Here is a 17,773-nt window from a genome sequence, read left to right as displayed (position 1 = left end):
AATGCCCATCTTCTCTCATTTATTAAGATTACCTCTTGATTCCTCTCAAATCCAAAGAAAAACTTTAATTAAAGTTACGTTAAAAGTCTATAAAACCATTAAGAAAACCATAAGGACTATATACTGCGTGCAGAACTCATGTATTTGAAACTTGGTTTCAAATATTTATAATGTATATAACTCTCTAAAAGCAACATGATTACTGGGATTTCCTGATATTTAATACCTATTGAATATTATTTGTTATATTTATTCATTAGATTAAGATGCGTATTTTAAGTATAGTGCTTAAAAACAAAAAAACCCATTCAGCCCCTTGCCCCAGGTGCCTGGTAGGAGGGAGTTTCTAAATTTTAAAACAGCCTCCTGTAACTTTGAGGAGGGGGATGCATTAGAAAGACAAATATTTTCTTTCAAATCCTTTACATATTTAAGTAAAAATCAGCTTATTTTAGAGCAATTTTAGGTTTTGAGAAAAGTTACAAAGGAAACAATAAAGAGCCAAGCACCTTTTCTCTAATGTTAACATCTTATACCTCGTGGTACATTTGTCAAAACTAAGAAACCAACACTGGTGTATTACTATTAACTGAACTCCAGATTATGTGGATTTCATCTTTTTCTGTTCCAGGATACCATATTGCATTTAGTCTCTTTACACATCATACTTTTTATTGTTAATGTTTTTGAAAGCATTTTAATTCCTAAAAGCCATCTCAAAAAAACAGTAAAGCCTGTGAAAACATCTATAACATTCATTTCTACGGTTACTTATATATTTGAAGCGAAATAATCCATTCTGGGAGCTGCTGGGCTTTTCAGTTATTTCTATTAGCCTCAGCTTCCTGGTTTGCGCCTCCAGCCCCAAGTATATATATTTTAGGGAGATGGGGAGTAAAACCCACCAAGATAAAATACAGTAAAGCTAGTTTTGCGTTCATAAGCTTAGGTTTTCAAGTTGCTTTTTAATTGCTCCCTTTGAAAGTAATTTATTGGCATGAAGGTAATTTTTGCAACGTATTAACTTCTTTTGCACACACCACCCCCGCCAATCCCTAAAGGGCTTCCTTTTCCCATATGCTAGAAGTCCTTATTAATGTCATCACTTAGCATCTGTGTATTCACTTGCTACTCAAAGAATGGTTCAGGAACCAGCAGCATCAGGATCTCCCAGAAGCTTATTAAAAAGTGCAGAATCGGGCTTCCCTGGTGGCGCAGTGGTTGAGAGTCCGCCTGCCGATGCAGGGGACACGGGTTCGTGCCCCGGTCCGGGAAGATCCCACGTGCCGCGGAGCGGCTGGGCCCGTGAGCCATGGCCACTGAGCCTGCGCGTCCGGAGCCTGTGCTCCGCAACGGGAGAGGCCACAGCAGTGAGAAGCCCGCGTACCGGAAAAAAAAAAAAAAGTGCAGAATCGTGGGCCCAACTCGGATATACTGAACCATAATTTGCTTTTCAGTAAGGGCCCCTGGTAATTCATGTGCACATTAAAGCACTGCTATGATTCACACTAAGAAGGAAAGACTAAAATTTCCTGTCATCCTTTCAATCTAAAATTCTAATCTTTTAAAGCATTTTTTTTTCTGTGTGGGGGGAGCGCTGGGTAGCAAACAGGAGGAAAAGAGTAATAGTGGTCTTTTATTAAAGTCAGACCACTGACCGAGTAGAAAAAGGGCAGCTGGTGGACACATCTCTTTATTTCTTTGTAAAAGGACACTGAAGAGCAGGGGTACTATTTCTGAAGTTCTTTGCTGGCCTGGTGTCCCACTAATTTCACGTGAGTTACAATGTGAAAATACGAAAGGGCAGTGTATTACTCCTCAAACTCAGAGCAGTCAAGGGGGAAAGAAGCAGAGCAAGGGTAACTCCTTTAATGGATCAGGGGTCAGGCTGACAAATCACTTATTGACATCTCAGAAACATATGGCTTGTATGAAAGTAATATTAACACTCTGGTCATCTGCTAAATTTTTATATCTGAGTATCCTGATAGACAAATATGATTATACATTATTTAATTTCAGTTATCATGTAGCATTACTCACCTCTCAAATTCAGAGAACACTTCCTCTTACACATACCTGCCTTAGTAATTTCTTATATATTTATTAAACACATACACTGTGCTCTTACACCATAATTTTTAGGACAACTTAATGTTCTGTTCAACACTAACATGGGACTTTAAAAAGTTTACCTTTAGTTCTTGAAGCTTATCCACATAAATCTGTTTAGCTTGGTCCTCTCCTTCTTCATAAAGCCAATTTTCTGTGTCTTCCAATATTGCAGACAGTTTTCTCAAGTCCTAGTTATACATTTAAGAGATACTGATTGAAAATGCTCTCCTTAGAAATAAAAGCCATCAAGGAAGGACAAAATGTTTTTCAAGTGTAAAAAATTATTTTTTTCTGACTTTTTATTTATAAACATCTTTCTCACCAGCCTTCTGTAATTTGGAAAAATAACTAAGAACCATTCCTAAATGTGCTCAAAAAGATTGACAACAATAACACATTTGGTACATTTATTTACATAATTCGTATTAGCATTCTCAAGCAAACATTTAAATAGTTCTCATAAAAAACTACAAAATTTAGACTTACTTCTTGAGTGATGAATTTTTCATAGACAGTGCCAAGCTTGTCCCTAAAATCATATACATATTCTTCAACAGCATTCTTCGCATCATTTCTTTCTTTCTCTAATTTGTCCTGCATTATCATCTTCCCCTATTCAAAAAGTTTCAGATTAGCTGCCATGAAAACACTAGTGAAAAATACAAACCAAAACTGCAATGAAATACTACTTCACACCTACTAGGATGACTATATGCGAAGAAATGGAACAAAGTGTTGGTGATGATTTGGAGAATTTGAAACCCTTGTACGTTGCTGTTGGGAATGTAAAATACTGCAGCTTAGGAAAAAACAGTATGGTGGCTCTTAAAGAAGCTAAACAAAGAATTACAATATGGGGCTTCCCTGGTGGCACAGTGGTTGCAAGTCTGCCTGCCAATGCAGGGGACACGGGTTCAAGCCCTGGTCTGGGAAGATCCCACACGCCGTGGAGCAGCTGGGCCTGTGTGCCACAACTACTGGGCCTGTGCTCTAGAGCCCCTGAGCCACAACTACTGAGTCCATGTGCCACAACTGCTGAAGCCCGTGCACCTGGAGCCCATGTTTCGCAGCAGGAGAAGCCACTGCAGTGAGGGGCCCCCGCACCGTGGCAAGGAGTGGTTCCCCACTCACTGCAACTGGAGAATGCCTGCGTGCAGCAACAAAGACCCAACACAGCCAAAAATAAATAATAAATAAATAAATTCTAAAGAAAAAAAAGAATGACACTATGACCCAGCAATTTCACTCCTAGGTATATAACCAAAAAATTGAAAGCAGGAACTCAAACAGTTATTTGTATGCCAGTGTTCACTGCAGCATTATTCACAATAGCCAAAAGGTGGAAACAACTCACTTGATTTGTAACAGATGAATGGATAAATAAAATGTATATATACAAAATGGAATATTACTCTACTATAAAAAGAAATAAAGTTCTGATACATGTTACAAAGTGGATAAACCTTGAAAACATTATGGTAAGTGAAATAAGGCAGACACAAAAACACAAATATTCTATGATTACATTTATATGAGTTTTCTACCAAATTCATAGAGACAAAGTATCAATAGATTGGTTTACTGGGGACTGGGGGAAGGGAGGAATGAGAGTTATTACTTAATGGTTACAGTTTTGGTTTGGGGTGATGAAAAGGTTTTGGAAAAGATAGTGGCAATGGTGGGACTCCCCTGGTGGTCCAGTGGTAAAGAATCTGCCTTAGAATGCAGGGGACATGGGTTCGATCCCTGGTCAGGGAACTAAGGTCCCATGTGCCACCGCTATTGAGCTCACGTGCCTCACCTACAGCCTGCGTGCCGCAAACTACAGAGCCCATGCGCTCTAGAACCCACGCGCCACAACTACAGAGCCCATGCACCACAACTAGAGAAGAGAAAACCCACACACTATAACTAGAGAGAAGCCTGCACGCTGCAATGAAAGATCCTGCATGCCTCAACTAAGATCCTGTGTGCCGCAACTAAGACTCAATGCAGCCAAAAATAAATAAAATAAATGAATAATAAATGAATCTTTAAAAAAGATAGTGGCAATGGTTATATAACTGTGAATATAATTAATGTCACTGAATTGTTGTACACTTAAAAATGGTCAAAATGGCAAATTTCACGTTATATATATTTTACAATTTAAAAAATTAATAATACCAAAAGCCACTGAACTGTACACTTTAAATCAGTGAATTGTACGGTATGTGAATTATACCTCAATAAAAGCTTTTTAAAAAAAAAAACATAGGGCTTCCCTGGTGGCACAGTGTTTGAGCGTCCGCCTGCCGATGCAGGGGACATGGGTTCGTGCCCCGGTCCGGGAAGATCCCACATGCCGTGGAGCCTGCGCGTCCGCAGCCTGTGCTCCGCAACGGGAGAAGCCACAACAGTGAGAGGCCCGCATACCGCAAAAAAAAACAAAGCAAAAAAACCCCCACAGACTATGTCATTGTACATATTGGTGTTCAAATCCCAGGTTTCCCACTTACCACCTTTGAAATTGCAGCAAAGTCACCTAACCTAAGCCTTAGTTTTCTTATTCTAGAGCGCTTACTTCTATCTGTCTCGTATGGCTGTTAATAAGATTGACGTAATTCACATAAAATATTTAGTACAGTGCCTGACACATAACTGGTACTGAATAAATGTTGGTTTTGGTAAGTGACACAGTACAGCGGTTGTGATCTTGAGCTTTGGAGACAGACTACCTGGCTCCAAAACAAAAGGTTACTCTCTGAACTTCGGTGATTAAGTCTACCTCTGCCTGTTTCCTCATCTATTAAATATAGATCTCTAACAGTACTTACACTTCGTAGGTTTGAGGATTAAATAAGATATCAAAGTATTTAAAGATGTTAGCAAAAATCATTATTGTCAAATCAAAAGCAAAGAAAGAATCTGAAGACTAATAAAAAACAAAATTTGTACTTTAACAAAAACAGTATTTTTTAAACATAATACTACAATGCACTGATATTTGTGAATTTAAAATAGTGAGACAGGAAATCTAAAAAAGAGTGGATATATGTATAGGTATAACTGATTCACTTTGCTGTACAGCAGAAACTAACACAACATTGTAAAGTAACTATATTCCAATTTGAAAAAAAATAGTGAGACATGGACTTCTCTGGCAGCACAGTGGTTAAGAATCCGCCTGCCAATGCAGCGGACACAGGTTCAATCCCTGTTCTGGGAAGATCTCACATGCCCCAGAGCAACTAAGCCCGTACGCCACAACTACTGAGCCTGTGCGCCAGAGCCTGTGAGCCACAACTACTGAGCCCGCATGCTGCAACTAGTGAAGCCCGTGCACCTAGAGCCCATGCTCCACAACGAGAAGCCACTGCTTTGAGAAGCCCGCGCACTGCAATGAAGAGTAGCCCCCGCTCACCACAGCAACAAAGACCCAACGCAGCCAAAAATAAAAAAATAAATGTTATTTTAAAAATAATTTAAAAAATAGTGAGCCATTTAAAAATTTAAGAAAAAATCTTATACACAAAATTTATCATTAGCCGCACTTCCCCACAATTCATTCCTTTGAGAAAATTAGTCTCAAATCCTACAAATTCAGGATTATTCAGGATTATCTCAGAATTATTTCTAGAGATAGAAATGCTTCACATAAAGTGTAGCCTTTAATAATTAATGAGTAGGTGATATACTTAGGTACTAGAAAGAGCAGCATTGTAAAGTCAAAAATCTCTTGAGGAAATTCCCAGAATAACATGCAGCAAGTGGAGAATATGTGGCACTTCAAAGAAAACTGACCTTCTTTAATGCCAGTCAAGCCTGTAGAAATTAGTAACTACCACTTAAGTGTAAATTTTAATATAAAAACATTACTTTTTACACACAACTACTGGTAAAGAAACCAAACTCTTTTCCTCAAGAGACTGTAAAATGAAGCATGTAAATATGTAAAGAAAATTTCAAGAATGACAACAGATTCTAAAAAGTATTAAATGGAAGTCAGAAAACATTCTGAATTGAACCTTAATCTTTAAGGACAACACATTAGAAGAGGGGAGCTGGTAATACTTTCCTATACAATGTCTGCTGGGTGTGCTACTGTTAAGACACAATAAAAGGGGGTAAGAATTACTAGTATTGGAAAGGCCTTTCTCTATAGTGGAGACAATCCATGTTTTTCATGTAACTAAGGTGAAAGTTACACTGTACATGACACAAATACAGCTCAGCATTTTGTCCAAAATAAAATAGTTCAATAATCTATTTAATAATTCCTTATGAGTTATAGCCTAGCTCCACAAATTTGAGGGATAATCATTTACTTCTACAAAACTTTCAGAACACACTACCACCTATTTCAACATCAATTCCGATTTATATACCTCATTTTCAATGTAGATGTTGAGAAGATCTTGGCCCAATTGCCTACACAGGCTACTCTGGATAGGTAGATCAATACTCTTGACTCTTCCTTTTTTAATGGTCTGGTTTAATCGCTCTTGTTTATCTGAGGGTACAGACTGCAAAAGAAATGCAAGAAAAGTATAAATTTCTAAAACTAGCTTAAAAATATATTTAAGAGACTGATTTCTGATGAAACAAAGTAAAATCAAACAAAACTATTATCTACTATACTTTAATTAAAAACATTATTTTAATATTGATAGTATTTTACACCCTGTATACACTAAATATTGTGCTGGAAATGCAAATTAAAACCACAATGAGGGCTTCCCTGGTGGCACAGTGGTTAAGAATCCGCCTGCCAATGCAGGGGACATGGGTTCGAGCCCCGGTCCGGGAAGATCCCACATGAAGTGGAGCAACTAAGCCCGTGCGCCACAACTACTGAGCCTGCACTCTAGAGCCCACATGCCACAACTACTGAAGCCTGCATGCCTAGAGCCCATGCTCTGCAACAAGAGAAGCCACCACAATGAGAAGCCCGCGCACCGCAATCAAGACCCAACCCAGCCAAAAATAAATAAAAACCACAATGAGATGCTATTTCATACCCACTAGGATGACTATAATTTAAAAAAAAAAAAAAAGAGTTGGTGAGGATATAGAGAAATGGAAACCCTCATACATTTTTGACAACATAGTAAAATATTGCAGCCAATTTGGAAAACAGCTGGGCAGTTCCTCAAATTGTTAAATACAGAGATACCATATGACCCAGCAATTCCATTCCTAGGTACACGCCCAAGAAAAATGAAAATATCTATCCATACAAAACCTGTATATGTTCATAATAGCATTATTCGTAATAGTCAAAAAGTAGAAACAATCTAAGTGTCCATCAGCTGATGAATGAATACATGTGGTATGCATCCGTGTGATACATTACTCAGCCATAAAAAGGAATGAAGTACTGATATATCCTACAACCTGGATGAACCTTGAAAACATGCTTAGTGAAAGAAGCCAGTCATTAAAGGACTACATATTGTATGACTGTTTTTATATGAAATGTCCAGAACAGGCAAGTCAATGAGACAAAAAGATTAGTGGGTGCCTAGAGCTGGCAAGGGGAGGGCTGGGGGGAAAATAAAGAGTTACTGCTAATGGGTACAGGGCTTCTTTTTGGAGTGATGAAAACGTAAAATTGTGATAATGATTGCATAACTGTGAGTATATTAAAAACCTTTGAATTGTACTTTTAAATGGGAGAATTGCATGGTATGTAAATTATATCTCAATAGAGCTGTTGAATAAGTAAAGGCAAACGTATTGAATAAAATAAAAAATTTAGAAAAATGAGTTTCAGGTTTTATATTACCTGAGCAACTAGGATTTATAACTGAATCTTTATAGCCTTTGGAAAAAATCTATACAGCTAACCATCACAGATTAAATTCTGTTCAGGTTAGAAAAATCTGTCAAAGATGATAGTTTAGAGCTGTAGCCACATTCATGTGGGTGACTGGGGCAGGGTGTTTCTCCCTTCTCTTCTATCAGCAATCATTTTCTTAATAAAATAATGACTCTTAATAATAGAGTCATTTATCCTTTAAAATTTTACTTCCAAAATATTATTTTGCACAAAAAACATGCTTTATGATATGCAGCAAAATGCTTAGAGTGGTTAATATTCAGATGCAGCATTATTGCTAATTTAAGTTTTCTTCATTTGTCCTATTCTGGTTTCTATTTTCTGAGATTACCTGATTTTTAGTGAGAAAAAAAATTAATGAAAAACATCTTTTTTTCCCGCCAAAAAAATAATTTTACTCATATTAGAGTTCATTCTTTTAAAAATCTTTTATAGTGAATCACTGAAGTGTATTTACTCTGGTTCTATACTTTCATAATACGAAATTTAAAACACCAGGTGTATTAAAAGCATGCATTACCCAGCAAATGTATTAACTCAAAATATCAATCTCAAAAAGACACAACCCCAGTAATAGTATAACAAACCTTTGTTTTGGTTCCTGTATGATCAATTTCTTCTTCTGGAGTGTGTTCAGCATGACATTTTTGATGACCCTCTTCTTCCTGGTCAACCTGCATTTTATCCTGCAAAGAAAATATGTAATTGACAATATCTGTAGTCTTTTTCTTTCTTTCTTTTTTCTATTTGTTTGGTAATGAACAGCATCTTACAGTTCAAGCCTGTTTTCAAATATGTGAACACAGTGAAGTAGAAGCTGTTTTTGAGAGTAACTATAAATAACTAGATTAACAGGTAGTAAGTAAAATGAAAAGATCTATTTGATGCTATGTGAATAAATCTTGTTTCATTCACCTGTGGCCAAATAACTGCAAACTAAATGGAAAATTGTTCTCAAGTCAAATTCACTAACGAAGATTCACAAAAAAGAGAGCATTAAACTTGACATGAAAAATGTTTATAAAGAACTTAATGTGGGAAAATAAAGAGAAAAAGATACAAAATTTAAGTATTACATATAAATTCAATTACATTTCTTAAATGTAGGAAAATACTCAAACAAAATGTATCAAAACTGTCTAAGGAGATGTCTCTGAATTATTACAGTGTAAACTTTTAATTTTTTTTTAATGTCTAAAAGACAAATTTTCAACCCATAAGATTGCCAAGATGGACTCTCCACTTGGCAAACAATCAAAAGTATTAAGTTTTTCTGGTCTTTCTTAATCTTACCCACCACCGTCCTCCTAAAAAGGAGAAAGCTTGGAATTCAGGAATCAGGATAATTTAGGTCTTCATATATTTATATATATATATATATATATATATATATATATATATATATGGAGTTAAGTATACATATCATGTCCAGAAGGCTATCTTGAATAAATGTGCCAAAGAGAAAAACAAGTTAGAAGATAATTTACACCACTGTTCTTCGTAATTAAAAGGTCAGCTACTGAAATTCCACCCCCCGTCCTCCCTGCCCTACCACCTTCCAACTCTACAATTTTCCCAACCCTATGATGGAAAAGTGGTGGAAAATGTGTTATAGTGGTGAGTGGGGTAATGCAGAAAGACACAAATACATTAATAACTCTATTTCATGTAATACTAAGAAAACAATGCTGCCAATTAAGGCCAAAATACTTTATCACTTAGCATTTTTATTTTCAACTTATTGAAAGAGCTCTTCTATTGTGTATATATTCATATCTCTAAAAGAAATGGACCAAATAATATGGTTAAGGTATTTCTAAAACTACTTCACATTAAGAATCCAACTCTTCTAAATCACTTAAGTTGTTGATGTCTGAATTTTTCTACACAATATTGTTCTCTGTGCCATCAAGAGCACTAGTGACCCAGCCACTTGTTTAAAAATTGCTCCAGTATGGTCTCTAATGTTTTCTTATAAGCCACTAACACATCTACAAGTTTTGTTTTTTTTTTTTTTGGCCGCGCCATGTGGCAGGTGGGATCTTAGTTCCCCGACCAGGGATTGAACCCGTGCCCCCTGCAGTGGAGTCTTAACCACTGGACCGCCAAAGCAAGTCCCCTATTCTACAAGTTTTATGATGTTTTTTTCTCTATCTTACCAGAAGGAGTCAATAGATTATTTTCGGACAACAACCAGGACTGATATTCCTTCCTTGAATGGTCCTTAAGTTGTTTAATGTCAAGGGGTTGCAATTGCCTGCTCATGCCATTAGGAATAACAACCAAGTTCACACATGTACAGACAGATGATGATAACTTCTCATGATTACTGCCATAGGCAACAGTGAATATAAGATATTGTCATTTGCATGACCCATCCCAATTTCAGATACATTAAGTGGAAAACTGTACATCTTACAATTGATATGAGAGTAATTTGTTAGTCTCTTAAAATAATTTTAAGAAAGTTCATAGGAATATTATCACTAGTGGGTAAGTTAATGGACGTGCCTCTAGACTTTGGCTTCTCTAATTGATTTTAAACACCACGAGGGCTGAGACTGTCTTTCTATTCACTGCTATATCCAAACACACAATTTAGGTACTTCTAGTTATTCGCTGAATAAATGAAAAAGCACTTAAGAATAAAATCCAGAATAATTATCTAATCTGTCCCTTGATCTACCTTCTCAATTTCTTTTTTTTTTGTCACTCTCCCCTTTTCTGTATTTTATATTATCAGCCACCTTAGTATCTGTAACAATAAAAAAGGATATCCTGCCGTCAGGGCCTTTGTTATTCTGTCTGGACAACTACCTACCTGCTCCTTACTCTCAAACTGCCTTTTCATCTTTCAGGCTAGCGTTCCTTTTCCTTCCTCACAGGTGGCTTTCCTCATCACTTAATTTCCACTATGCATCCCCTACTGTTAATTTCCTTTATATTTATATGGTATCTTGTTGCTTCTAGCCTATCCTCTTCCATTAGAATGTAAGTTACAGATGGGTGGGGACCTTCTTTATCTTGCTTATTACCATTGTATCCTCAGTGCCTGGAACAGTACCTGGTACATGTAAGTAATCAGATGTTCTGAATTAAAAAATAGAAAGATAAACAACCCAAATTGTCAACAACTGGGGAATAAATTGTGGTACATTAGTACAATAGTCTCTCTGATCCTTCACTGTGCCATGAAGCCTAAGTTGTAATACCTTCCTAATATGTCCAGATATTAATAGAAGAAAAGTGTCCATTTTCTGAGACATCCTTATACTGTACTGAAGAAAAGTTGGCAATCTATGTTATGGTTTTTCAGGAAAATCGAAGCCATCTTAATTTTTAATGGAAAAATGAGGCCCATAAAATAATCTCTCATAAATTGACTCTCATGCAAAGAAAGACAAAGACAAAAAAAGAAAGACAAAGAATTCCTACTGTTGCTCACTGATATATGTCTGGGTTTCAATGACCTCAGAGCCAGCAATGTCAGCAACTAGGGAACAGTAAAAAAGAACTTATTATCCTCTTACCTTCTGCTGTAAAGCTTAAAACAATTAGCTTCCAGAGTCTACTCTGAATTTGTTCACATTTTGGGAGGGGGGAAGGGAGAGACTGCTTTTCTTTGTGTTTTTTTTTTTTTTTTTTTTTTTTTTTCAGTACACGGGCCTCTCACTGTTGTGGGCTCTCCCGTTGCGGAGCACAGGGTCTGGACGTGCAGGCTCATCGGCCATGGCTCATGGGCCCAGCCACTCCACAGCATGTGGGATCTTCCCGGACCAGGGCACGAACCTGTGTCCCCTGCATTGGCAAGCGGACTCTCAACCACTGTGCCACCAGGGAAGCCCAAGCCTTAAGCTTTTAAACTTCTGGATACAGAATTAAAGAGAAAAGTCCTAGAGAGAACCATTAAGCAATACAGTATATAGGATGTTTTCTACACAGTAGGATACTCAACATCACCCCTTATATTAAAAGCAACGATAAGGAAATAATTTACATTATTAGCAAGAATAAGGAAATAAACTACAATTTATTCAACACCTATTGTATCAGCTAAGGTAGGGATTTAAAAGGAGATTAATATATGTGAATGTGCTCACCAACAATGCTAAGTATATGATCCATAACGTTAGTTACATTTTTTTTGGCTCTTGATTATATAAATTATAAAAGAAATACTCAGGAACATCTCACTTAAGAAGAAGAAATACCTTATATGGAACACCAACTACCTGGGTTCTAGTAAGCCAAAAACACTCTTGTTAGCAAATCAATCTATGAATGGCCAAAGCAGATGTTATAAATTCATACATTTTATTCACAAGTGAGTTTTTTCAGTCCACATTCAAGAGATCATCCTAAAGGACTGGCTAACTGGATTTCAAGCCCACAGACAAACAGAAGCAGCAAATAAGAAATGCCAGAAGAGGTAGAAAATGGGTGCCATACTCTCCTTGTTTTTAGTGCCCAGGATTCACTAACATTACACAGAAAACTAAAGGTCTAAAACATTACACAGAGACTTTGAAGATAAAGAGGTGAAGAAAGTGAAATAGCTTTAAAAGAACTCACTCTAAAACAGAAACTAACACACCATTGTAAAGCAATTATACTCCAATAAAGATGTTAAAAACAAAATAAAAGGCATACCAGAATGCTTTCAATTTTAGCAAAAAAAAAAATCTGAAATGGATTAAATGTCTGCCATACATTGTTGTGAACTACAATTAGGAAAATTAACTTTTCACCTATTACTCTTATGTTTATTTATGAAAAATTGACTGTATCTTCACTAACATATTAGGACAGTATTTCCTTCTCCTCAATTCAAGGAAGGGAGGATGTAATAGGAAAATAACACATGGGAAGAAGAATGAAAGAAAATGCCATGGTCCTTAAACAAAGTACTTTAAGGAGTAGTGGTAGAATTCTCATCAATCTGGAAGAAAAGATTTTATAGTAGCTGTTAGTAAAAACAGACAAAAAGACAACTTTCACAAAAGGGAGAAACTGCCTTGAAATTTAAAATCTTAAAATCCATTCTTAACATGCATAAATATATGAAAAATCTAGGGCAGACCTCCAATTATGATTTGAAAAAAATCCAACAAAAGCCATTAAAATAACTTACAAATAGTATACATAAAAAGACGAAAACTTTATGTAATGGAATATAATAACTTTCTCCTAAGATTCCTTCATTCATAGTATGCCAAGAGTAAGTACAATGTTAGAGTCATATAACTCTTTCATAAAGAAACTGTCAAAAATCTGTTTTTGTTTTAATGTTACTGAATGTATACTGAATGTTACTGAATGTATAGCACATTCTTCTGCTCAACTGCCACAGATATCTCCTAAGCTCTGAAAATTTCTTTATTAAGCATGTATTCTCAATCTAAAAACACATATGTAGGGCTTCCCTGGTGGCGCAGTGGTTGGGAGTGCGCCTGCTGATGCAGGGGACATGGGTTCGTGCCCCGGTCCGGGAAGATCCCACATGCCGCGGAGCGGCTGGGCCTGTGAGCCCTGCATATCCGGAGCCTGTGCTCCGCAACGGGAGAGGCCACAACAGTGAGAGGCCCACATACCGCAAAAAAAAAACCAAAAAAAAACAAAAAAACACATATGTATACAGTTCAGAATTTATCATTCTGAATTGGATTTATGTGTAAGCTAAAAAGCTAGCTATAGCTTTTAATAGAAATAAAGAATTTATGAAAGATGACTCCAGACACACATATGCATATTTTCCATATAATGCTACGAAAAATACACAAACCTCCAAAAAGCATGTTACAATGTGAAAAGATGTAGAGCATTTAAAATAGAATTATTCTTTAATGATTTTATTTTTAAAAGTTTATATACTTACTCCTATAGCAGAACTTCAGAGCAAAACCTCAGATATTAATATTTTCAACTATTAAAAGTACCAGGTAGAATTAAGATACTGCATATATTAGAGGAACCTTTTTGAAACAGAATTTCTACATACCACATCATCTTTGCTTTCATTCTTAAAAGAAGTTTCTGTCTCCATAGGAACATCACTGTGATCCCCTTCTATATTCTGCTTCTCAATTACTGATGCACTAGCCACACTGAAGATTCCATGGATGTTAATACGAACTTTAACCTTAACTTTGGAACTATCACCATCAGACTGTGGGAAAACATTCTGAATAGTGAAGCTCCCTTAAGGAAAAAAGAGCTTTGATCAGTACATGGGCCTCAGATTAACTCATTCAATTCATTCATTCAACAGTGTTACTATCATCTTTCCGACGCTGGCAAAAGAAAATCATAAATTATCATATGCTGATTAATTTCTGTGGGACATGTATTTCCCCCAGATTACCTTTTTAATATACTAATAAACCTGGTATAAAAACTCAGACAGGTTAAGCAACCTGCCCAAAATCATCAACAATAGGAAAAAGGAGAGTTGGGATCTTAACCAAGGACAATCTGACTGAAGGCAATATCACTTTTAAGTTTTACAATGTTGCTACACTAAAACCAAAATAACACAATTTCTGAGTTTGAAAACCAAATAGATATTACCTTTTTGCTGTAAACTCTGCAAATCATAATCATCTTGGTAATTCATAAATAAAGCAATTTGAAATTTTTTCTGGATTTTTCCTATAGCAAACTTGCTAAGTTATCCAGTCACTACTACCTACTGAGGTCACACTAATTTTTCACTTTAAGAAATCTGATGTTTTATTTTTCAGAAAAAAAAAATCTCAAATATATAATGTTATCCATAGTAAACAGACACTACCAGGCAGAAAAACTGTATATAAAAAATCTGGCTGACCTATATTAGAGGTTGAATTGTGACCTCCCTCTGGCCCCAATTCATATGTTGAAGCCCTACTCTCCAGTAACCTCAGAAGATGACCTTATCTGGAGATAGGGTCTTTACAGGTAATCAAGTTAAAGTGAGGTCATCAGGTGGGTTCTAATCCAATGACTTGGCATCCTCATTTGGAGACAGATACATACACAAGGAGAACATCATGTGAACATGAAGACAGCCATTTATGAACCAAGAACAAACACCTGGAATGGATCCTTCCCTCACAGCCCTCAGAAGGAACCAATCCTGCCAACAACTTAATTTTGAACTTCTAGACTCCAGAACTGTGAGATGATAAATTTCTATTGTTGAAACCACCTAGTTTGTGGTACTTTGTTCCAGAAGCCCTTGAAAACTAATACCATTTTCAATAATGTACTTCTACTGCTTTAAATAAATGTACATGAAAAATTAATATTGTCTCCTTTTTTAGTCTATCAATAAAAGTAGCACATATAGAAAAATTTTTAATATTCCTTCTCTTTTAAATGATGTAAATCATACTTTGTTTTATATCTTCTAAAAGATTACTCAGCTAAAATGGATATTACAGTCTCCTATTTCCACTTTTGTATTAATCCAATGAATAACTGGATTCTAGTTGTTGCCAGTGAACATAAGTTTAAAATCAGAATATGTAGTCAGTCTGGCAGCACAATTTCAGTTTACCGATTAAAGAGTTCTTCCATTAAAAAATAACCCTCACCCAAACTTTTCAGGTCAATTACAGAGCATTTTAAATACGCATTTCAAAATGAATTAAAAGATTCAAACTTGCTGTTATTCCAGAAATAAACTCTGAGCACTAAAAAGTGCACATTTAGAAGAAAGTATGATTATCTTTCTTTAAAAATCCAGTGCTGGCTTAGCTGAAATGTTACTTTGTTTCCTTGATTCAAATATTAACATATTTGTAAGAGGCTAAAATTTATGAAAAAAAGTTTTGGAGTTCTCTTACCAATTCTTGGATCTGGATAAGGCACTTCATGTAAATTAGTATAAAATGCTTCTAGTTCAAATGGTTCTTTCTTGTGGAAAGTAATGACTTTTGAGAATGGGGCAGGATGGTTCTTACAGAATACTTCACATTCCCTAAAATGGAGCGGGAAAACAGTTTAAAACAAATAGTAAGTTGCCTATGAACCTAATTACAGAATCCATCTCATTTTTAATTCATGATAAGCAGCAATTTTAAAGACCTCTGTGCACAAATGTTAAGAAAAAGAATTACTGGTTTTGCTATAAATAAACATGCCTTTTGACAGGTTTAGGGCTCAAAGTTCTAGAATGTCTGACATAGTAACAGACAATTCTATCCTACTGAGAAAAATTATCTGAGAATAGGTATATTTTGTTTGTTTGTTTGTTTTGGCGGTACATGGGCCTCTCACTGTTGTGGCCTCTCCCGTTGCGGGGCACAGGCTCCGGACTCACAGGCTCATCGGCCATGGCTCACGGGCCCAGCCGCTCTGCAGCATGTGGGATCTTCTCAGATTGGGGCACGAACCCGTGTCCCCTGCATCGGCAGGCGGACTCTCAACCACTGCACCACCAGGGAAGCCCTGAGAATAGGTATATTTTAAAGCAATATATAAGGATATTTTTGCTCACATCTGAGGACCAAATTCTATCGATATTTTTGAAATTTGTGCAAAAATTTCAGTTTCTTGGGGGTGCAGATGTATAGAACACAGAACAAAATCTTAAAAGCAACTTCAAAACCTAAATACAGGTTTATTTTATTATACCAACTATACTTCTGAAAAGCAGTCAAATATAATATTTGAAATACAGATTTTTATTTTAGTAGGAAAGTAAACAATTTATATCCTGGGTAGTTCATGGAAAAGGAAATGTTAATGTCAAAGCATGAAAAGACTTGCAGCTCACAACAGTCAGAAATGCAAATTTAATAATAAAGTATGATTTAAAAGTGATGCTTTTATTTGGATATTCAAAGAAAATGACTGGATAGATATATACCCAGCTGTTAACAATAGTCAGTTACCTCAATAAAATGGGCTAAGGGAGTTGGGGTATGGCAAATGCAAATTTTTAAGTTTTTATATTTCTATACTGTGATTTTTATTTGAAAATGAGAATGTTTTACTTTTATAATAAAATACTAATTAAAAAATATGCCATAATGGTTTACAGATTATATATCATTTTCATATTCTCCTTGTTTCTAAGATAGTATTCTAAAGTGTTTGACAAGTTTAAGAAGTATAAATTCCTCTAATTTAGAATAGTAGGTTCAATTGATTATTTATGACAAGCTCTAACCAAGGCTTTAGAAGTAACTTACCCAGTCCCATCTTCAAAAGAGGTCTTCCATCTTAATGTGATTGAATAGGGAACAAGGTCTGTTATGGAAAATTCACGCACTTTAAATGCTGGTGAGAGAATCGCACACTGAAAATAAGATGTATACCATATTTAAATCAACAAACACCAAACATATCCTAGGTTACCATGATTGAACTGCTTAATAAAGTTCTTATAATAAAATTGTTACATTTTAAAATTTTCTGGGTTTTTGGTAATAACTAGTTAAAATTTTAAAGTGTCAGAGCACTCCTGTGACTTTACAAAAACTGATGTAAAATATGTTTAAATCTCAAAAAAAGAATTTTAAATAGGAATAATTATAAGAATTCATAAAATAAATGCTTTTTCAGTATAATTACAGACATACTGTCCTATGATAGTTTAAAAACAAATGGGACAGACACAACCCTTATATTTCAGGAATAATTTCAATTTAATTTTAGCTTATTGATAACTGGTTGGACAAGATAATATTAAAAAGTTCTTTGAGGCCTATCACCATATCTCTGGCAAAATATACATTCTAAAATTTAAAAAAAGACTAATAATCATACCTGTAATGCACACCCTCTTGCAACAGCTTCATCAGCATTTAATGTGGTACTTATGTCTTTAAGAAAGAATTTAGTGATTTGTTC

General features: G+C 35.7%; 1 protein-coding gene across 1 annotated transcript in view; it reads right to left on the bottom strand.

The window, feature by feature from the left end:
- The window catches only part of HSPA4L (heat shock protein family A (Hsp70) member 4 like), a 49,225-nt gene that overhangs the window by 8,402 nt on the left and 23,050 nt on the right, over nt 1–17,773 (bottom strand). The window contains 8 exon segments of the mRNA XM_007446253.1: nt 2,196–2,303; nt 2,602–2,727; nt 6,483–6,620; nt 8,524–8,622; nt 13,935–14,134; nt 15,763–15,896; nt 17,113–17,219; nt 17,690–17,773. The exon segment at nt 17,690–17,773 is cut by the window's right edge and continues 9 nt beyond it. Of these exon segments, the coding sequence (XP_007446315.1) occupies nt 2,196–2,303; nt 2,602–2,727; nt 6,483–6,620; nt 8,524–8,622; nt 13,935–14,134; nt 15,763–15,896; nt 17,113–17,219; nt 17,690–17,773 (996 nt within the window).

The sequence above is a fragment of the Lipotes vexillifer genome, unplaced genomic scaffold (assembly GCF_000442215.2).
Source record: "Lipotes vexillifer unplaced genomic scaffold, Lipotes_vexillifer_v1.1 scaffold159, whole genome shotgun sequence".
Lineage (NCBI taxonomy): Eukaryota > Metazoa > Chordata > Mammalia > Artiodactyla > Lipotidae > Lipotes > Lipotes vexillifer.
This window is presented reverse-complemented; position numbering and strand designations above follow the sequence as displayed.